The sequence below is a fragment of the Chlorocebus sabaeus genome, chromosome 3 (assembly GCF_047675955.1).
Source record: "Chlorocebus sabaeus isolate Y175 chromosome 3, mChlSab1.0.hap1, whole genome shotgun sequence".
NCBI classification, from domain to species: Eukaryota; Metazoa; Chordata; class Mammalia; order Primates; family Cercopithecidae; genus Chlorocebus; species Chlorocebus sabaeus.
This window is the reverse complement of record NC_132906.1, coordinates 93,996,573-94,019,684: the sequence shown is the minus strand read 5'-3', so window position 1 is coordinate 94,019,684 and position 23,112 is coordinate 93,996,573. Positions and strand designations below refer to the sequence as shown.

Below are 23,112 nucleotides of genomic sequence, written 5' to 3'. Positions count from 1 at the left end.
CTGAGGTTCTCATGTTTGTGTTTTGCAGTCCCAGGAAGTGATATTTAGTTGCATCTGTCAACACTGACGCTCTTAGAAATTGGCTGTGAGGTTCTTACATTTTTCAAAAAACAACTTTGACATAGTCTCAAAATTGCTGACAAGCCATCTTGACCTTGACTATGCATTTGAATATGCTGCTTCGATTGTATATGTTAGAAGTTAATTGAAAATTACAGTGTTTCTTTTCATAGTGAGCACCCTGAAGGCTGAAGACAGGTGTGGCCAGGCGCCTGGGACAATGTCACAGTGACTCAATTCTACTCAGTACCTGGGGACTGAACAAGAGTTGTTGATTCTGAAATTAAAATAAGTAGAGAATTTCAAAGTGGTTATAGGGTGGGTACATGTTTATAAAGAAAAGCCAAATAGATTTTGATATTAATGGTAAGAAATATATATGTAAGGTAGCAGTAAGATGATTTTTCAACCGCTGTGTTGGGTCTGAACGCTAGGCCAAGGGTCCCAAGGAGGCTTGGCCAAGTTCAGGAGACTTGGGACTGTCTGTTATTGATATATTCAGTTAGGGTAAAGTCATGGTTATCAGCTGTCTGAGATTTATAAATTTACATAATTCACAATAGTAATACAAGAGAAATTTCTGGGGACACTTTTGTCTCTTCAGTGAATAGTCTGGCTGTTAGAAGATAATACATGTTTCTTTTTTCAGACAGTCTCATCAAGCTCCGGGAATAGGAGATTGCCTTCGACAGCAGTTGGGGTCACGACTCGCATGGACTTTAACTGCAAATCAGCCTTCTTCACAAGCCACTACCTCAAAGGGTGTCCCAAATGCTGTGTCTCGCAACATGACAAGGTCCAGGAGAGAAGGGGATACGGGTTGTGAGTAAAGATCTATGTTTATACAGCTTTTCTGTGAACGTTTGGAATTCGGCCTTTCCTTATTTTAAAGTACGGCCCAGGAGCCCCACCTCCAACCTTTTAGTGGTTTCTTCTTGTTCTTATGATGAAGTCCAGAGTCCCTGGTGGTCTGCGGCACCTTGGGGAGTCTGGCTTTCCACCCCAGGCTACCTGGACTTCTTCCTCCCAGCACAGTCTGCTTTTTGGCTGCTCGTCCATGTGGCCTCCTCCCCACACATCTCTCTTCTTTGCTGTTCCTCATCGCATTCTCCCGGTCTGTTTTCATCCTGCCATTCTCCCTGGTTTGAAAGTCTTTAAGGCTGGGTTAGGCACCGTAGTAAAAGTCACCTTCTTCCACCAAAGTCTTAAGTCCACAGAGGGGCTATGTCTATTTCGTTTATGGGGCCAGTGCTTAGCACAGTGCCTGACATGTCGAAGAGAGTCCCTGAGGAATTACTCGATGGTGAGATGAATACCTCATGGAGGGTTTTAAAGCCCTGCTAGATTCCAAAAGGAAGCCTGAGTTTCTTTCTTGAGAACACTACGGTTAGCAGCGTTTGAAACATGAGTGTCCTGAAAATAGAGGATTGGGCTTCCCTGTTGACTTATAATCTGCTGATTCTGAAATGGCTCTGGATGTTACCTGTACCTGTACTTGTGTAGAATGCGAAGGTGAGGAGCATCTGAGAGCCGGAGGACATCCTGGCAGTCTTAGTCCCCCGCAGCAGTCTCTACCATCTGCCCCACTCCCCCTGTCCCCATGTGTAGCTCCCGCGTCCGGCGTCTGTCTGTCCACGGCCCACACTCGTGTTGGACAGTTGTGTGTTCGTGGCACAGCAGGCCAGCCTCTAGACTGAGACTCACCTTGTTTCTTTCTAACTTCATACTCTCTTTGTCATCTTGAACTTATTTATTGAGTTAGTAAATTTCATCCGGGTGGCAAATATCTAATCTGAAGCTAATTGTGTCATAATATCTGTTGTATCTTAAAATGTATTGTCTAGTAATTACTCTTTAAAAAATGATTTTGCAGGTACTATGGAAATTACAGAAGCAGCTCTGGTAAGGGACATTTTGTACGTCTTTCAGGGCATAGACGGCAAAAATATCAAAATGAACAACACTGAAAATTGTTACAAAGTAGAAGGAAAGGTACGGTAACATAAAATCTAATTTAAAATATTCAGAAAGAAAAAAAATGTCATGAAGTCCAGATAGTGAGCTGTTGATTGATAAGGTGGTACTGGGATTTTGCGAATCGAGTGTGAGGTGAAATTGCACTGTGGAATCCTGGTTTCTATTTCTGTCCATTGTGGCTTGTTCAGTTTTATTATGGGGACCCTTTGTGATTAATGTGTTCCTCCTTTCCTCGCATCTACTGATGGGGCCGCCCCATAGCTGATTTCTGCATCCTGCTGTGTGATGGCTGAGGCATCCAGGGGACAGAGGTCCCTTGGCACCTTCAGCATTGATGCAGGATTCCAGGTCAGGGGTCTTCACCCACTTTTGCTTCCTTTTTCCATAACCTGCCTTTACCATGCCCATTTCTTGTGGTGTGAGTCACACTGGGGCTTTTAGCCCTTTCACAGCGTAACTGAGATCACAGACCATCTCTGCCACAGCGCAGGTCACCTGCAGGATGGTGTGAAGGGAGCTCATGGTGCCCTTTGAGGTGCTTCCCATCACGCTGTCGCTTGATGTGCTTTCCTTCCTTTTAGTGATGGGATCTGAGTTTTAACTTTTATGTCTTGAAGCTTAAGGATTATAATATTAAAAGTATAAGTGTTTGAGAAAAATACTAGTTAAAACTCTGGTATTGATTTTTAATGTTTAACATTTGATGTATTTACTTTTTAGGCAAATCTAAGTAGGTCTTTGAGAGACACAGCAGTCAGGCTCTCTGAGTTGGGATGGTTGCATAATAAAATCAGAAGATACACGGACCAGAGGAGCCTGGACCGCTCATTCGGACTCGTCGGGCAGGTGTGTTCATGGTTCCTAGGATGCTGGGATGCCGCGTACTTTGGGAAACACTTATTCTAGTTGAAATCTTACTGAGAAATAGCTCTTCCTACGGCTCTTTCCAAGTAAAGCAACTTTGAGAGTCAACTGTCAGGGTCCACTCAAGAAAGTAGAAACCACAGTAGGTGCTGATGAGGACACTGGATGCAGCAGGTTGGCTCAGGAGCTGCTGGAGGACTGTAAAGCACAGAGAAAATGGTGAGACAGAGCTGGCCATGGGGAGCTGGCATTGCCCGATTCCAAACGCTCGAGGGGGGCCCTGCCCAGCTGCTGCTGCCTCCTCCAGAAGGTGGAGGAGGGGCCCTGCTGGGATGGGGCCTGCTAACAGGGGACACTCCCAGCTGCGTGACTCCCCAGGCAGCACGGTGAGACAGGGTTTGGGAACACTGCTGAAGCTGGAGATGGGAATCCAGCTATGGCTGTCTGGACAGCCCTGGGTGGGCACTGCTGGTGGCACAGTGCATGGCTGGGAGGGAGCTGCTGCTGCTTCTCCTCCTGGTGGAGCCTGACAGGGGGCAGCCGACAGGAGCTGTGGCATCTCCACTGTCCAGCCCTTCTTCGTGGCTAAGCAGCATGTGGTCTTGTCCATAGGTTGCTTATTGGACAGTAATTACTGCCAATGAAATCTCCAAAAATTACTGACTCACAAAACAACTGTGTACTATAAGCCCAGCATAGCACAGGACTCATGGCAGTGTGGCTGGTGAGTAGGAGTGTGGCTGGGGGGTAGAAATGTGACTGGTGGGTAGGAGTGTGGTGCTGCAGTGTGGCTGGTGGGCAGGAACATGACCGGTGGGTAAGAATGTGGCTGGTGAGTAGGCACGTGGTATGGCAGTGTGGCTAGTGGGTAAGAACATGGCTGGTGATTAGGCGTGTAGTGTGGAGGTGTGGCTGGTGGGGAGGAGCATGGCTGGTGGGTAAGAATGTGGCTGGTGAGTAGGAGTGTGGGTGGTGGGTAAGAATGTGTGGCTGGTGAGTAGACGAGTAGTGTGGCAGTGTGGCTGGTGAGTAGGAGCCTGAGCGGTAGGTGGGAGCCTGACTGGTGTGTAAGAATGTGGCTGGTGGGAAGGAGTGTGGCTGATGGGGAGGAGCGTGACTGGTGGGGAGGAGCGTGGCTGGTGGGTGGAAGTGTGGCTGGTGGGGAGGAGCTTGGCTGGTGGGTGGAAGTGTGGCTGGTGAGGAGGAGCGTGACTGGTGGGTGGAAGTGTGGCTGGTGGGGAGGAGCGTGACTGGTGGGGAGGAGCGTGGCTGGTGGGGAGGAGCGTGGCTGGTGGGTGGAAGTGTGGCTGGTGGGAGGAGCGTGACTGGTGGGTGGAAGCGTGGCTGGTGGGGAGGAGCGTGGCTGGTGGGGAGGAGCGTGGCTGGTGGGGAGGAGCGTGCCTGGTGGGTGGAAGTGTGGCTGGTGGGGAGGAGTGTGGCTGGTGGGGAGGAGCGTGGCTGGTGGGGAGGAGCGTGCCTGGTGGGTGGAAGTGTGGCTGGTGGGGAGGAGTGTGGCTGGTGGGGAGGAGTGTGGCTGGTGGGGAGGAGCGTGGCTGGTGGGGAGGAGCCTGACTGGTGTGTAAGAATGTGGCTGGTGGGAAGGAGCGTGGCTGATGGGGAAGAGCGTGACTGGTGGGGAGGAGCGTGACTGGTGGGTGGAAGTGTGGCTGGTGAGGAGGAGCGTGGCTGGTGGGGAGGAGCGTGGCTGGTGGGGAGGAGCGTGGCTGGTGAGTAGGCCTGTGGTGTGGCAGTGTGGCTGGTGAGTAGGAGCATGGCTGGTGGGGAGGAGCGTGCTTAGTGGGGAGGAGTGTGCTGTGGCAGCATGGCTGCTGAGTAGGAGTCACACTTTGAACTTTGAAGCAAGGTAGCCCAGGGTTCCAGTTTGGGCTTCTCCTTTAATGGTCACGTCGTCTTGCACAGGTTATCTTCTGTTGGCCACAAGTCTCGTCCTGCGTAGAGTGGAGTAGTGATTACCTCCAGATTGTGAAGATGGGGAGAGAATGCCTATAAAGATGCTGCTCCCCAGGCTAGGACTGTTTTCTATTCTGTTTGCCAGTCTAGTGAGTTGCTCGATGACCAGCCACCATTCTCCCTGACTGCAAGGGCAGAGAGAAGTGAGCTGGCTCTTTCTTGAGGCAGGTGGGACTGATGGGCCATCCCCTCTGCAGCCAGCTGTGATTTTAGAGTCCCTGTCCCCTTTCCCGAAGGGAGTGTTTGATCGTGTCTCGGTTTATATCATCATCTTATGCAAGTGTCACTGATAAGTCCTAGTTAACTTGGTAGATGTGAAGCAAGACACACACACAAAATCAATACAAGATAACTAAATAAACCGTTATGTAGATATTTTATTCCAGGAGGTGGATTGATCATCACTATACTAGTATCATATTATGTGTTATAGCAGGGGTCCCAGTTCCTGAGCTGTGGACTGGTACTGGTTCGTGGCGTGTTAGGAACTGAGCCGCACAGCAGGAGGTGAGTGGAGGGTGAGCAGGCGTGACCACCCGAGCTGGTGAGCAGGCGTGACCGCCCGAGCTCTGCCTCCTGTCAGATCAGTGACGGCGTTAGTTTCATAGGAATGTGAACCCTGTTGTGAACCGTGCATTCGAGGGATTTAGGTTGCGTGCTTCTTGTGAGAATCTAATGTCTGTCTAATTATCTGAGGTGGGAACAGTTTTATCCCAGAACCACCCTGTCCCCTCATCCCACACTGGTCCGTGGAAAAATTGTCTTCCACAAAACCAGTCCCTGGTGCCAAAAAGGTTGGGTACTGCTGTTTATAGTACTGGACTTTAGAGCCTCTTCTTTTATCTCCTTATTGATTATCATAGCAGCCCTCTAAAATGATCAGGGCAAGCATTAATTGTCCCCATTGTGCAGATGTGAAAATTGAACCTCAGCAAGTTTAATTGATTTGACCAAGTTGCCCTGACTAGTAGATGGCAGATACGGACCAGGGTGTGATGTGTCACTTCTGTTCCAAAGCTGTCTATGTTCTATTTCCATTTCCTCCTTTTTGAAGTCATTGCTCTGTGCTATCCAGTTGCTGAAGGAGTGATGGTTTATTATCTTATTTGAAGTGCCAGCGTGTGCACTCAGTGGGGTGACTGTGTGCCCTAATTTATGCCTTGCATAATTTGTGTCCTGTGTCAGTATTACCAGTGCCCCCAATTAGCCTTGGAGGTGTCCTGGCTCTAGACATACCAAGTGGAGCAAAATCATATATGAATGAAGATGCTGTTTTGTTAAGCGTGAAACTTACATGTGCATTTAATGAACCAAGGTGGAAACAACCTCTACTAACCATAGGCCTTTCCGTTTGAGTGTGTGCGGCGCTGCCACACTCTGCCTCCGTTTGAGCGAGCGCGGCGCTGCCACACTCTGCCTCCGTTTGAGCGAGCGCGGCGCTGCCACACTCTGCCTCCGTTTGAGCGAGCGCGGCGCTGCCACACTCTGCCTCCGTTTGAGTGAGTGCGGCGCTGCCACACTCTGCCTCCGTTTGAGTGAGTGCGACGCTGCCACACTCTGCCTCTGTTTGAGGGTGTGCGGCGCTGCCACACTCTGCCTCCGTTTGAGCGAGCGCGGCGCTGCCACACTCTGCCTGCACTTGTACTCTTTGGTTGTAGACCTCTCAGAAGCTGACTCACATACTCCTGTGTATAAATACTTCCATTCTACACGATGGATAATGATTTGATTATTTCTGCAGGGTTTTTTTTTCTTGTGTGTGTGTGTGTGACAGAGTCTTGCTCTGTCGCCCGGGCTGGAGTGCAGTGGCGCCATCTCTGCTCACTGCAAGCTCCACCTCCCGGGTTCGCGCCATTCTCCTGCCTCAGCCTCCTGAGTAGGTGGGACTACAGGCGCCCACCACTGTCCGGCTAATTTTTTGTATTTTTAGTAGAGACGGGGGCGGGGTTTCACCATGTTAGCCAGGATGGTCTTGATCTTCTGACCTCATGATCTGCCTGCCTCGGCCTCCCAAAGTGCTGGGATTACAGGTGTGAGCCACCGAGCCTGGCCGCATATTCAGCAGGTTTTTAAAAGCTTCGATGTGTTTGTGTTTCTGCCCTCCTGCCCTGGGGGCTGGGATGGAGTTTTGGTAAAGAGTGATGCTATGCCTGAGCAGATTCCATGTCATTTTCTCTGTAAATATTACCGAAGAAAATTGACCTATGGTTTAATAAGCACCTTTGTGCTCACCCTGTGCCAGGCGCTTGCCCTAGGTTACTGTATTTATTGTTCCCTGTGTAGATGAACCGAGAGGTTCATACCGTTGGGGGCTGACGCTGGTGGTGCCTCCAGCGGGAGCCCTGGATTTTGCCCCGTGGTCTGTCTCATTCCAGACTCTAGGACGTTTCTTCTTGCACACCTCACTTTTGACGTGTTCTTTCGTGTCTACAAAATTAGTATGTTTTATGTTCATTTTTGAACTTGAAAATGTTCACATTTGTCTTAGTCCACAAACCATAAATGCAGTAAAATACACCTATAGAAGACTGCTGATATATTTTAAAAATATACAGAAAGTTATGCAACCTACATATTTACTTAAAGAAAACAAGTTTTAAAAACATAAAAAAAAATTTTTTTTGATGGCTTTTTGCTGGATAAAACTGAATGAGAAAGAACACAGGTTTATCCCTTGCAGGCTGCTTCTGCTGTAGGCAGCGCTGCCCCCAGGCATCCTGGAGTTACATCCCACAGTTCGTCCCTGAAGGCTCTTGCCACAGGACCAGATGCAGGTGTATAAGGTGCCTCTTCCAGCTTCTGATTCCGGTTGTTTTGACCTGACTCCTTTCAGTATTTAAGATGGGAGATGTGTGGAAAAGTTCTTACTACTAATAGAGGTCAGAAGAGCAAGCAGTGCAAACAGAACAAAAATGAGGGGGATTGGCACTGAGCTGCTAATTTTTAAATTTTGTTAATTAAGAGCATGAAAGAAAATTACGTTCTAACCCTGAATATTTACAGGGGATATAATCTTAAAGGATCATTCTCTAAAGTGACTGCACTTCATGAAAACTATACCATATATATTTTTTCCATTCCTCTTCTGCAAAGTTCATGCTTTTTGTACTAAGGAACAACACTTTTTTCATGTTATTAAAATGTATATTGTGGTGATTAAGATGATTAGATTATTGACAAAACCTGAATTTAAATCTTGTAGCACCCCACGTGAACTTCATCTAAAAGCATTATACCTTTCCACTTAAAATCAGTCCATGTATAATGAGTGTGTTGTGCTTTAATTATATTTCTCTTCCACACAGAGCTTTTGTGCCGCCTTGCACCAGGAACTCAGAGAATACTATCGATTGCTCTCTGTTTTACATTCTCAGGTAAATATTTTATTTTTATTTTTATTTCTTCATGATTCTAAGCGTTAACGAAATTGAAGCTATATAGAATGTTTTAAGTTACTTCATACGTTACTTTTAAAAGACAGCAATATTTTTCATAATATTATTTGTAAGATTTGAATATGAAGTTTCAATGTATCCCAGAGCCAGTTAATTGCTAATTTTCGGAGTTCCACCAGTTAAAGGTCACTTGTAGCTTAAAAATACTATTGGTTTTTTAAAGGGGACTTTGGCTTCATTTTTATGAGGATAATCATTTTCTTATATTCACTTGATATAGATTAAGAAGTGTGACCTATGTAGTTATTTGTACTTAAACATTTCTATCTTTGTTGTTTTTTAGCTACAACTAGAGGATGACCAGGGTGTGAATTTGGGACTTGAGAGTAGTTTAACACTTCGGCGCCTCTTGGTTTGGACCTATGATCCCAAAATACGACTGAAGACCCTTGCGGCCCTGGTGGACCACTGCCAAGGTCCCGTGCGCGTCTCTCCTGTGCGCGTCTCTCCTGTGCGCGTCTGGCGCTCGCTTTGTTTTAGAACTCGTTGTAGGGTGCGCTATCCAGGCTTGCTTTTGTGTCCTGACCTTTTTTATCCTTCACGGCCATGTTGATTCAATAGGAATCGACAGATATGAACCGAGAGGGAACGTAACCAGTTGCCAGTGTGGCCCAGTATTTAGATGGTAGAAGCTCGGGCTGGCATTGAGATGGAGGTGGGAAGGAGGGAGGGTGTCTTGTGTTTAAAGATTTCTCTCTTGCGTGGTCCTCGGTTACTGTTCCTGACAGTGCTTGTCGCTCCCTTGGTTGCCTTTCTTTGCATTTTGCTTTTTGCCTTTATTCCTTCTGTGGTCAGGGACCATGTTGGTGACTCTCGGTCAGATGTTCCCATATTTGCATGTCTTGCTTTGGCCTCTCTGTCTCTAGGTTCTGTATTGCTAGTTGCTTTCTGACATTTTTTCTCATTGTTTGTACTACTTTACCCAAGAACCTCTTTGCCTTTTCCCTCATTTGTATCATTGAGATCCTAGTAGCAGTTACCTCTTAGGGTTGCTACGACAACATGAGATGGGCGAGTTGGCCATCTGCCGCACAGGAGTTCCTTTCTCACTGCCATCCTCTGCTCGGGGTGGTCCCCAGAATCTGCAGGGCCCCATTGGTTGTCTTGCTGTCTGCACACCCTCCTCTCTCACCTCTTGGCACTTCCCTCAAAAAAGAGAGAAGTGGAGAGCAGTAAATAAACATCATTGTTTTCTCCAGTTCCCAGGGCTGCTCCGGAACTGGATTCCCCCCAAACTCCTCTGTCACTTTCCGTGTCCCGCGGGCCCCTGGGGTCCTTTAGTCCCCTCACTCTGCTCAGCCTGTGCGCTTGGCCTTGGCGCTGTAGGGGCTGTTATAAGAGCTGCTGTCCGATCCCCATATTCAATCTCACACCCCCACTTTGTGTACACACAGCAGAGCCATCTTCTTAAAATCAGACCCCGTCACTCCTCTCCTTAAAATCTACCAGTGGTCTAATAAAATCTTGAATTCTTAGCATAACGTAAGAACTCTTCATGTGCTTCTATTTCCAGACCGGATTTTTGCCACTCCCAGTCCTTCATACTGAGTAGCTCTGGCCTAGGCCCAGGGGCCTCTTCTCTCCACGCAGAGCAGTGTTTCTCACACTGTATGTTGTAGCCAGTTAATGGGTTATAAAGTCAGTGATAGGTTGGGTCTAGCATATCATACCAAAAAAAAGTGCAAGTATTGGTTCATAGAACTTTTGTTTTTCACATACATTTGTGCCCTCCGTTGAACCGTGACGCGTGAGTCTTAGTATGCCTCAAGGAAAAAAGGCATGAAAAGTCATGTGAACTTTAGATTGTGTAGCCAGCAATTTTTTTGCTACTTTTTGTTTCTGAAAAATTCCTCAGCAGCTAAAGAGAGGAGTGACTCAGAGACTTGTGTAAAGCCAGGGTTGGAGTCTGGACCTCCTGGTTTCTGAATCATGGCATGTTACTGCTGCTTCTGGGTCCAAAATGGTATTAACTGTAAGAAAACAAATGCTCTTTATCTCAGTTACTTGGGCGTCTTTGGTTAGTGTGAAGTGACTGGTGTGTACTATGAGTGTAAATGTGGATTTTTTTTTATTTTCCCCCATTTCTCCCAGGAAGGAAAGGAGGTGAGCTGGCCTCAGCTGTCCACGCCTACACAAAAACAGGAGACCCGTACATGCGGTCTCTGGTGCAGCACATCCTCAGCCTTGTGTCTCATCCTGTTTTGAGCTTCCTGTACCGCTGGATATATGATGGGGAGCTTGAGGACACTTACCACGAAGTAAGGATCGGTGTTCGGTTCTGAGACTTGGATTTAAAAAGCATGGGCATGCAGTTATGCTGTTTCATTTTTCCCCTCGTGATTACCATATTATCCTAACAGGAACGCGACTGCACTTCATTTGAATACCATATACGTTTAACACAGTGCCTTGACAGCTGGTTAGCTCACTGAACAGCATGAGTTCTTTGGTTAGTGGAGAATTGTCCAAGTTTATTCCTCAGCAAGGTGGAATCACTCGTCCAAGTTTATTAGCACGTGGATGGCAAAGCAAGACAAGGCCTCCTGAGTCTTGGGGGAGTCTTCATCGCAGATTCTGCTGCTTTGCCATGATTACTTTGCAAACTCACTTTGGTGCTAACAGCTCAATGAAACAAGTTAGTTGTATATATAGCTATTGAAATATGGTCCGTTCTGTAACACAGCATGTGCTGCTTAAAAATCACTTGTGTAGTAAATCACATGATAGAAATGATAGGGCTTTTGGTGGGAGGTAGGGTGAGGGGCACCACACTCAAAAGGTTTGTCAGTAACATTAAAACAACAGAAAGACAGGAATCTAACGAAAGTTGTACAATTTAACACGTTAAAGCGTTAAGAAATACATAAGCACTGCCATAAATATCACATTGGCCTTGGAAAAGCCCTGGCGTTTGCTTGTGGAAGTGGGCTGTTGGGGCTGCAGCCTGTGTGTGACGGGAAGTGGTGGAGGCCTGGCCATCTGAAACGCAGGTGTGCCTGTGTGTGGGTGCTGCTGGCTGTAGTGGCCTGTGTTCTTCTGCCGTTTCTCATGGATCAAATTGCAAATAAGCAAATGTGAAGTTTGTATTATGTTCAGTTTGTTTTCTAATTTATTGTTTGTGCTGTTACAAGTTGTTTTTAAAGCAAGCGTTGGGGCAGAATGGAGTCTCTCTGGTGCTCTGTGTGCTTTTGAAACACATGGGCGGCATGGCGCACGCGCATCTGCTTGGGCGAGTTGCTCAGCCTGTCTTGTAGCGCTTTCCCGATGGTGTATGTAGTTTTTCTTTATTACTGGACATTATTTCACGGTAGGGACAGATCTGTTTTCATCTAGCCACTCTCATTGATGGAGATGATGTTTTTTGTAGTTTTTAATCTTATGAACGGTATTAAAATGAACATCCTTTTATGTGTCTCCCTGGGTGTATTTATGGCCCAGTCTCGGCTCACTGCAAGCTCCACCTCCTGGGTTCACCCCATTCTCCTGCCTCAGCCTCCCAAGTAGCTGGGACTACAGGTGCCTGCTACCATGCTTGGCTAATTTTTGTATTTTTAATAGAGACAGGATTTCACCATGTTGGCCATGATGGTCTTAATCTCCTGACTTTGTGATCCGCCCGCCTCAGCCTCCCAAAGTGCTGGAATTACAGGTGTGAGCCACTGCACCTGGCCCATGGGGATGCATATTTTATTTTATTTATTATTATTATTTTTTTTTATGGTGATGCATATTTTAAACCTTGATTCTGCCACGTTGCGCTCAGGAGTGCTTATCCAGGTTGACCCAGCTATCAGCTTTCTGTTATAGTCCTCATTCCCGCGTCCTTCTCAACACTTTGTATAATAATATTTTCACGTAATGCACAAAATGTGCCATCTCACTGGGGTATTTATTTGCATTTCCCTGATTACTAGTGAGACTGACCAGCTTTTCATGCTTATAGGTTTTTTTTTTTATTTCTTCTCTAATTACCTGTTAGTTTCCTTTGCCCATTTTTCTTATGGATTTTTCTTTTTAGGAGTGAATCATGGATGGTTTTATATTTTCAAATTTTTATATATGGAATTGCTCTTTTAAAAAATTGTATCTTTTAACTTTTTTTCGCGTTCTTCCAAACTTATAAAAAAGTTGGAAGAATAGTACAAAGAATCATTGTACTGTTGACTGATCCTTAACTGAGACTTCACACAAGTTTTACCATGTTTTATCATAAACTAAATTTCTCTGTATTCTTGAATCTGTTTCTGGATTGTCTTTTTTCTGTTTGCTTTTTATCTGTCAGTGTTGTTTAAATGACTCTACTCTGTGGTTTGAAATTTGGTAGAGGCAGTCCTTTTGTTCTTTTCACAATTTCTTTGTTGTTGTTTTTGCACATTTATACTTACATATGAATTTAGAATCAGCCTGTCAATTCTGTTAAAAGTTATTTTAAAAATTTTTATAGGGATTGCATATTGAATTTGGAGATTAAAAAGAGTTTTCAGGCTTCTTGTGTTCCTTTTGCTGAATGAACTTTCTTTAAAAAAAAAAAAAATTGAAGCTTTGTAAGGTATGTTTTATTTCACTAATGGTTCCCTAAAGTTTTTCAAAGCTTTTGTGAGCCTGTATCTTCCTAAACGTTGAAATTATGAGTAAACTTTTTTTTTAACCCCTTCCTCCATTAAGATGAAGAATTGTGTCCATTTCCCGGGTTCTGCATACCTGCATGTACCGCCACACACTTTTTTTTTTTTTTTTTTTTGAGATGGAGTCTCACTCTGTTGTGCAGGCTGGAGTGCAATGGTGCCATCTCGGCTCACTGCAACTTCCACCTCTGGGGTTCAAGCAATTCTTCTGCCTCAGACTCCCAAGTAGCTGGGACTACAGGCGCACGCTGCCACACCCAGCTAAGTTTTTTGTATTTTAGTAGAGACTGGGTTTTACCCTGTTGCCCAGGCTAGTCTTGAACTCCTGAGCTCAGGCAGTCCACCCACCTAGGCCTCCCAAAGTGCTGGGATTATAGGCATGAACCACCGTGCCCGGCCCTGCACACTTAAGCTCTATACCTGTTGTTAAATCTGTGTTATTTTATATTTTTAATTTTTTGTATGCAATTTTTAATAAGCCACTATCCAAGTCAAGAAATAGCACTTATCAGTACCCCTATTGTGTACCCATCGTTGTCCCCTTCTCCTTAAAGGTAAACTTTATCCTGACCTCTGACACTGTAGTTAGCTCAATTCTTATTTTAAATTTTATATAATACTCAATGTTAAAATATATTTACATGTCATCTATAGAGGTATATTTGATATTCATCATTTAAATTTGAATCCTTATTTTTAGGTTTCTGGAAAGTATTATAAAATTATTTAGTTGACTTAAAGTTCTAGACCTAATTTTTCAAGATTAAATGGAGTCTTAAATTCTTGTACTATTTAGTTTTTATCATCATGATAAGGTTCTAAGGACACGTAGGTAATGGGCATTTCCTTTGGTAGAGTGAAGCTTATCATTTTTAATGCATTTATGTTCAGTTATTCCATAATTACAGGATGAGGTGAATTTTGGAGGCTGTTTAAAAACCTGTGCAATTGATTATTTAGAATGCATATTATAATTTTAACCAAGGAAGTGCAAGACTTGTACTCTGAAAACAATAGAACATTGTTGAGAGGAATGAAAAAGGCCTAAATAAATGGAAAGACATTCCATGCTTATGGACTGAAGATTTGATATTGCTAAGATGGCAGTGCTTCCCCAACACGAGACACACTTTCAGTGTTTGATATTGTTAAGATAGCAGTACTCCCCCAACAGGGGCCACGCTTTCAATGTTTGATATTGTTAAGATAGCAGTACTCCCCCAACACGAGCCACACTTTCAATGCAGTGTCTATCAAAATTCCAACAGCCTTTGCAGAAGTGGAAAAGCTGATCTTCAAATTCACAAGGAAGTGCAAGGAGCCCTGAGGCCAAACAGTCTTGTAAAAGAACAAAGTTGAACAAACTTTCTGATTTTTAAAATGTGCTACAATGCAGGGTAATCAAAACAACGAGATACTGGCATGATAGACCTCTGGGTCAGTGGGATAGAAGCGAGAGCCCAGAAGTACATCTTCGTTTTTATTGATTTTCAATAAAGCTGCCAAGATGACTCAGTGGGGGAAAAAAGCCTTTTCAGCGAATGATAACGGGACCACTGGATGGCTGCATGTAGAAGAATGCATTGGGATCTCTGTCACATGCCGTCTGTAAAGATTAACTCAAAATGGATCAGGAACCTAAATTTAAGTGCCAAAGTTATAAAACTTAGAAGATATTGTGGTAAATCTTTGGGACCATGGATTTGGCAGCAGTTTCTTAGATATGTCACCAAAAGCATGAGCAATGAAATCAGACTTGATCAAAATAAAAACTGTGTACATTAAAGGGCACTTTTGAGAAAGTGAAAAAACCACTCACAGAGTAGGAGAAAAGTTTATCCAAATCGCTTACCTGATAATGATCTAGTATCCCAAGCAACTCAACAAGAAAAACCAGTTTAAAAAGGATTTGAGAAGATATTTCTCCAAAGAAGATACAAAAATGGACAATAAGCACAGGAAAAGATTATCGTTAGAGGGAAATGCAAATCAAAACCACAATTAAATACCACTTCACAGCCATTAGGTTCGTTAACAAAAACAAACCAACAGCCAGAAAATAAGTGTTGGCAAGGATTTGGAGAAATTGGAAACTACATCATTGCTGGTAGAAACACAGAATGGTGTAGCCACTCTGGAAAGCAGTTTGGCAGTTTCTAAAAATATTAAATATGGATTTACCATGGGACCCAGCAATTCTACTATTAGGTGTGTACCCACAGAAACGAAAACACGCATTCACCTAAAAACTTGTCTAGGAACATTCATAGCAGTGTCATTTATAATAGTCAAAAGTGAAAACAGCTCCACTGTCCATCAACTGATGAATTGATAAGTAAAATGATGTATATCCACACAATGGAATATTATTCAGCCTTAACAAAAAAATGAAAATCTGATACTTGCTGCAGTGTGGATGAACCTTGAGAACATTGTGCTCTGTGAAATCAGCCAGACACAGAAGGCCATATATTGCATGATTCCATTCGTATGACGTGTCCAGAATTGGCAAATGCATAGAGATAGACAGTAGTTAATGTTGTCAGGGACTGGGGGTGGGGAGGCAGAGAGGAATGAAGGCCTGCTTAATGGATCCGGAGTCTCTCTCCAGGCTGATGAAAACGTTCTGGAGTAGATCATAGGAATGGTTGCACGACCACATGGTAAATATACTAAAAGCCACTGAGTTGCCCACTTTAAAATGGTGACTTTTATATTATGTGATTTTCATCTCAATTAAAAAAAATGTAAAGTTCTGAAAACAAATGCTTGGTGAGGGATGCCAGCTATGGTAGCTCCTGTGGCTCTTTCCCGGGCCTTCTCCCTCCCTGCTGGGTTGAGGTGCTCCGGTTCACCAGTGGAGTCATCGTGCCTAAGTAGAGCTCTGTAGCTCTCAGGCTGCACATCTGTTTGGCCACACATGGGGCCTCTCAGGAGTTTTAATATGGACTGATACGGGCATGAGGATTTCCAAAGCCCTGCAGTGTGTCTGCTGTGCAGTGAAACTTGAGGACCCCGGCCTACCCACCCTCCGATTCCCTGCAGCAGCCCCCAGAGTCAGGCGGGGACCTGCAAAGTTAGTTCTAAAATTGAGGTGATGGGAGGGGGCTGAGTTCAGAGTGCCACCTCCTTCCACACCAGCTCTGCACACTCACCTGCCTTCCACACTCACACTCGTCTGTGCAGTAGTGCAGGCTCCACGAAATTCCCTTGGAGGGAAAGGGTGGGAAGAGAGTGAGGGATAAACGATTGCAAATTGGGTGCAGTGTATACTGCTTGGGTGATGGGTGAAATCCATCACCAAAATCACACAAATCACTGCTAAAGAATTTACTCATGTAACCAAACACCACCTGTTTCCCCAAAACCTATGGAAATAGAAAATAAAAAAATTCTCTTAGGAAGAACTCTGCTTTATCTAGTATGTCCAAACTGAATGTCACGTCAGTGATGTGGTAATATGCAGGCTTATTTTTTAAATAAATCAAATTTAACACATTAAGAAGGATTAGTGCCTATTTCAAAATACCTGCAACAGCTTAACATCTGATGTGAAATGTATGGCTCCTGTTGTGACAAAGGCACGGGTACTGTGGTTTGTTAGTCACATTTATAATTGAAGGAAGAGGTACATTTCAGATAGAGGTTAGTGAGGTTAGTGAAAGTAAAGATGAGATTAGTTTTCCTCCCAAGTCCACAGACCCGTGCCGTGCTGTCTGTCTGTGGGTCCTGGTAAGGGAAGCCCAAGTGGGAACAGGACCCAGGGCTTTTCTTTGACCTGGGCTTTTGCAAACACGAGAGATGCATGGGCTGGGCATGGCGCTGGTGTGAGAGCTGCACTTTCTGTAGTGACCTGATGCCTGAATTCACCTTGACCTCCAGTTCCTCCTTCCTGGGAGTGGGAGGATGCCTGTTGAATGGGGACGCGGTGCATCTCCCTCTTGGCTGTGTCTGTACTACTGCTACTGCCTACCGCTGTTCCTCAGGGACTTCCTTACATTGGGCTCCTGCCAGTCTCCGGGACTTCGATCTCTCTGTTGATGGCCCAGAGAAAAACTTCCAGATGACATCTGGGCTTTGCTGTGTCTGCTGTGGTGTCATTGAGAGCTGCCTCTAAGTCTAACATCTGAGATTTTACTTTTTAACAATAAAAAGGATATAGACCTTTAGCCCACTAGTGCTAAGAATGTTATCTAAATTTTATTTTGCTTTTATTTTATTTATATCTTGTATATTTGCAAAGGCAGACAAAAATAGAGGGCTATAAGAGTTTGGAAGGTATTCTGGATGATTAAGTTGGAAAGCACTTTCAGCATTTGGGAAAAGTTTATATTTTTTGCTCTTTTTTTTTTTTTTTTTTTGAGACGGAGTCTCGCTCTGTCGCCCAGGCTGGAGTGCAGTGGCCGGATCTCCGCTCACTGCAAGCTCCGCCTCCCGGGTTCACGCCATTCTCCTGCCTCAGCCTCCCGAGTAGCTGGGACTACAGGCGTCGCCACCTCGCCCAGCTAGTGTTTTGTATTTTTTTTTAGTAGAGACGGGGTTTCACCGTGTTAGCCAGGATGGTCTTGATCTCCTGACCTCGTGATCCGCCCGCCTCAGCCTCCCAAAGTGCTGGGATTACAGGCGTGAGCCACTGCGCCCAGCATTTTTTGCTCTTAAATGTAAGTACTGTGAAAGTAAACCAAGTTTTTCCATTGTGTTGCTACTATCTGGAGAAGCTGCATGGTGAATCCTTTCTGTAACTAACCTGGCTTCTTCCCCCGTGAACTGAAGGTAAACGAGTTATGCCAATATATTCAAGTTACAGGCAAAACCACTCAGTTTCCAACCGCCCTTTGGATAGTAAAGATTAGGTGCTTCAACTAGCAGCAAGAAAAGATGGGACAAATTAAAATTAAACTCTCTTGCTTTCGAAATTAGATTTCCAGACTTGATTCACATGTTTACTTAAATGCTGTGATAATATTCTAAAACTCTACGTCCTTGAATTTGAAGATCCACAAAGTATGGATAAGACAGAATATCTCTGGATCTATTTAGCACCCTTGCTGTGTTACCGAAATTTAAAAGTTTACCATATAAAATATCTTACTTTTTTGGAATTTTTATGCCATACCTCTTGAAATATTGTAATTATAAGTTTACCTTGTAAATTATCCTTTGTTGTCCAGAGAATCTGACCAGTTTACTCATTCCCCTGGTCCAGTTGCCATTTTATTTATTTTTATTTTTTTGAGACGGAGTCTCGCTCTGTCGCCCAGGCTGGAGTGCAGTGGCGTGATCTCGGTTCACCGCACGCTCCACCTCCTGGGTTCACGCCATTCTCCTGCCTCAGCCTCCGTAGTAGCTGGGACTACAGGCGCCCGCCACCTCGCCTGGCTAATTTTTTTTGTATTTTTAGTAGAGACGGGGTTTCACTGTGTTACCCATGATGGTCTCGATCTCCTGACCTCGTGATTCGCCCGCCTCTGCCTCCCAAAGTGCCGGGATTACAGGTGTGAGCCACCACGCCTGGCCCATTTTATTTATCTAAGTGTGGCCTTAGGAGAAATCTCTTGGTAGCTGCCTGCCTGATTGGCAAGTTGAAGTTGGAATTTTTTATGGTTTGTATTAATGGATCTGATTTTTAGAAGTTGCTTGCTAAGAAAATTACCCTCTTCATTTCTGTTTTTAGTAGGGAGGCCTTGGCATTTGTCCAGCAATTAATGAGAAATCATGGTACAATTATGTTTTATTTTTTTTCTTAATTCTTTCTGCGTTTGACATAATGGTGAAAATTAAAGAACCTTGAGTGGAAAATGCCTTAGCAAAATAAAAGCGTATAGCAATTATATTCTGACCTTGGTTTTTTTCCCCTCTATAACTATATATTTTTTCACAGAATTAATTATATTCTAAAGCGTACCCAGGCTCTCTGTTTGCTACGAATGTTTCCTGCTAGAGTGATTGCGTGCTACTTTGCCCTTAGATGAAGCAGTGCTTTCATAACTTCTAAAGATGCCTGAATTGCCTGAGATTTTTTATGGTTTAAATTAAGTTTTCTTTATTGTTCATACTGATAGAAATCCGGCTATTAGGATAAATTAGTGTGTTGTCTGTAGAAACGAGCTCTTCTAACGGAATAACAGACATACAATTTATATGCAGTTACTCTAATCTGTAGCATGGCAAGGTACAGAGCAGTCCTAGCGTGAGCACGGTAACTTAGTCGCTGCTGAGATTACTCACGGGGACTTATTTCTATCATGGACAATTTAAGTCTATGTTAAGGTGATGACGCCTCTGTGATAGTACTGCTGTTTACCCCTGAAAGGTAATGTAGGTCACAGAAGTCTAAAATAGATCAGTGAATGCTTCAGTCATTTAAATTGATACTTAAAGATAAGACATTTTAGTTGAAAATAAACGTAGCAGCCTCTTCCCTGTGGTCATAAACATGTTGGCACTTATTCATGTGCCTGCTTATGCAGGAGATTGGCTGTACATAATTGATACTGTCTAGCCCTTAAAACGATCAAATAGAAGATCTTGACATCATTAAAATTTAGTTTCCTGAAATACTTACTCTTGGAAGTAGATTTTTGTGAAAGAAAAAAATTCATTTTTAGTTGGTTGCCCTGGGAAAATGACGTTATTTAAAAAAAAAAACAGTTTACTGGTAGTGTGTGTTCAGTGTTTAGCTAGAATTACTTGATTCTTTTATTAAACTATTTTTTTTTTCTAATAGAAAAGTATTTGCAGTTTAAACAGTGTTGATCACATAAGCACATACAGAGGATGAAGTTAAAATTTTCCAGTAACCCTGTCAGGACCAGACGCATTCTGTTAATATTTGTATATACCAATTTTTTCTGTGTATTTGTATGTATCATATGCATAGTATTTTGTCAACTTATTTTGTTGAAGTAAATAACATTATTTTATGCCATTAAATATTTTTTTGACACCAAGGTTTATTAAAATGACCTCTGAAACTCTATTTTATGAATATAATCGTCCCGTGGTATACGAGGGGAATTGGTTCTAGGACCCCTCTGGATACCAAACTCCACACGTACTCATATCCCGCAGTTGGCCCTGTGGAACCTGTGGGTTGGGAAAGCGGGCCTCCCGTACGAGTGAGTTTCACACCCTGAGGAGGCTGTGTTTCTGTGTGTGCCATTGGCTGTAAGTGGACCCGCACAGTTCAGATTGGTGTGATTCAAGGGTCAGCTGTATCTGCGATTTTTTCCTGGGAAGAACTACATTTTTCATCAGATTATTGGAAAGGGCTGTGGTAGTTAAGAACAATCTATTTTTAATAACGACATGGTAATATTTTATAATTCATTTATGTATTTTTCATTTATGTATAATTCATATTATGTATTCATTTATGTATCCCTTGTTTTTAAGACATTTAGCATAGCATATTGGAAGTATAATATGTGCTGATGAAGAATATTTTATTCCAGTAATGCAAGTGTAACATTTTATTCAGAGTTATTCATATTCACAAATGAGACTGTCCTGTAATATTTTTGGTATTTTTCTAATCACATGTGCTAGTGCCAGTTTCATGAAATCAACTGAGGCCATCCTATATGTATTTCTGTGGCCTACAATACATTAAGCAACCTAAGAATGATGTCTTAAAAAGTGTTAGTAGCCCTGTGCCTTAGTGATAGCACTTTATATTTCCAGTTTCTTCTGAAGATACTGTTTTCAGAGTCTCCTCTCTCTTGCTTCTTGGGTTAATTTTGACCATTACATTTTGCTAAGAAATTGTTAATTTTGTAGTGCTATGTAATTTTTAAAGATATTCGGGATTTATGGAAAGATCACCAAAAAGGCACTTGGGGTGTGATATGACTAAAATGTGTTTTACCGCCTAACTGGAGAACTCAGCCATGCATCACAGGGCAGTGCTGAGTCTTAGACCTTCCAGCTTTTAACTGAAAATACTGCCAAGTGCTGAGGTCGTGGTCCCAGTGCCATTTCTCCCTCAAAGGAAGTAGAGCTCCTTGGAGAAGTGGCTGATTCTAGGTATTGGGAGAAACAGAGCTAAGCCTGCATCACGATCTATAGCAGAAAAGCAGGGCAGATCACTCGGGTCCAGTGTGAAGGACTCAGGAGCGGCTTGAAGAGGCTCCCTGTCCCCACATAGGAGATGGGGAGCCCCAGGAAGAGCATAACTGTGATGGAGGAAGCACTGGATACGCTTAAATCCACACTCATGATAATTAAAAACGAATTGGTTATCATTGGAGAATGTAAACAGAGGCAGTATCAGATGCTTCCTCAGCATTTTTTGATATAGTCAAATGGTTTCCTCTTTTAATCTGTTGATATAATTAATTATGGTGATATTAACAATTCCTGATGAGGCATCCTTAGCTCAGAGGAAAGGATGGTGTATTCATTAAATGGGGCTGGCCCGGCCAGTAAAGAAAAAAATGCCATCTAGGAGAAAACGTAGTCTTCCCCCTTATAACATACTGTGTGCCAGGATTATACCAAGTTCCAGAGGAATTAAAGATCTAGGTAATAGGCCAGGCATGGTGGCTCCTGCCTGTAATCCCAGCACTTTGGGAGGCTGAGGCAGGCAGATCGCTTGAGCTCAGGAGTTTGAGAGCAGCCTGGGCAATATGGTGAAACCCTGTCTCTACCAAAAATACAAAAAATTAGCCGGGCATGGTGGTGTGCTCCTGTGGTGCCCGTTACTTGGGAGGCTGAGGTGGGAGGATGGCTTGAGCTGGAGGGGCAGACGTTGCAGTGAGCCAAGATCGTGCCAGTGCACTCCAGCCTGGGCCAGAGAGTGAGACCCTGTCTCAAAAAAAAAAAAAAAAAAAAAAAAAAAAAAAAAAAAAAAAAAAAAAGATCTAGGTAATAAAAATAACTCAATAGAAATACTGAAAGAACATGATGGAGAATATTTTCATAATGTAGGAATGGGAAGATCTTAGGAAGACCGGAAACTCAGAAACCATAAAGGAAGACAGACATTTATCTGTATATAACAAAAAATAGAACCAAAATATGGACCATACTATAAACAATGGCAAATGATTAACTTGGAAAAATTAAATCTCTACTATTTAATGATTCACAAATGGTCACTATTCCTAATGTACAAAGACTTTTTATATATTGATGAGAGAACAAAATGAATAGAAAGATGCGTCAAGGGCATGAAAAGACCATTCACAGGAGAAGAATGGCAAATGGCAGTTAGAACTATGAAAATATGCTCAGCTTCGTTTTTGGTTAATGACGGCAATATAGGATAACCATGATTCCACCTAACTGGCAAAATCTAAAATGAGCCAGGATTGCAAAAACAGGACATCCTGCCCGTGGGAGTGTCAGTCTACACAGCTGTGTGGAAAGGAAACCTGACATTGTCTATAAAAACTAAAAGCTACTTCAATTCAGCAGTTGTGCTTTTATAAAACAAGTTTATAGAAATAAAAGCGCTAGTCTGTTAGGGTGTATGACTGAAAAATGAGAATGGCCTCATTGTTGCAGTGGCAAGTAAACTGGAAGCAACAGCCATTGAATTTTCTCCTTACTACTCGGTTTCCTTTCTAACGGCGGTGCTGTAGGTGCCCATCAGGGTCAGGGCAGGGGAGCTGTGTGCCAGTGAGGAAGAAAGCTCCTGAGCACAGATGGTTCCCTGGGGAGCCACACAGGGGTCCCTTCTACAGTGCCACCTGGCTGGTGCTGGCCCCTTGTACACGTGGGTACATGTACAGCAAGGTCTGCCCATAGAGCTTGGGACTTGTCTGTGAACAGAGGACCCCAGCCGGGGCCCCTCTGTGTTCCAGGCTTTGGGGCTCTGCAAAAGAGAGACTGCAAGGGCAGGCAGACTGATGGGAGGAGACACAGCTGCTGCCTGTGAGGGAGGGAACCCCAAGCGCCTGCACTGTTACTGAGGAAGAGCTCCGTGCGGCCCAGGAAGCCTCAGTGTTAGTCTGCAGAGGCTCTAATGGACATTCTGAGTCTCCAAGGAAGACGTAACTTGTTTTTGTTATACTTTACTTTTAAAAGTTTAGGAAATACATAGTTCAATTTAGAGAGATTTCTGTGTTTCATACAAGTTTTTTTGTATAAATGGGTAAGAGTCTCTGTGTCTGGAGACCTTGGCTTTCTAGAATAACTTATTCTTTGATGTTGCTGTT

General features: G+C 43.8%; 1 protein-coding gene across 1 annotated transcript in view; it reads left to right on the top strand.

Moving 5' to 3' along the window:
* The window catches only part of TUBGCP3 (tubulin gamma complex component 3), a 94,202-nt gene that overhangs the window by 29,517 nt on the left and 41,573 nt on the right, over window positions 1–23,112 (top strand). Inside the window, exons 6-11 of the mRNA XM_007960937.3 lie at window positions 710–882; window positions 1,934–2,052; window positions 2,758–2,883; window positions 8,178–8,246; window positions 8,611–8,743; window positions 10,419–10,585. Of these exons, the coding sequence (XP_007959128.1) occupies window positions 710–882; window positions 1,934–2,052; window positions 2,758–2,883; window positions 8,178–8,246; window positions 8,611–8,743; window positions 10,419–10,585 (787 nt within the window). The remainder of the gene's footprint in view (window positions 1–709; window positions 883–1,933; window positions 2,053–2,757; window positions 2,884–8,177; window positions 8,247–8,610; window positions 8,744–10,418; window positions 10,586–23,112) is intronic.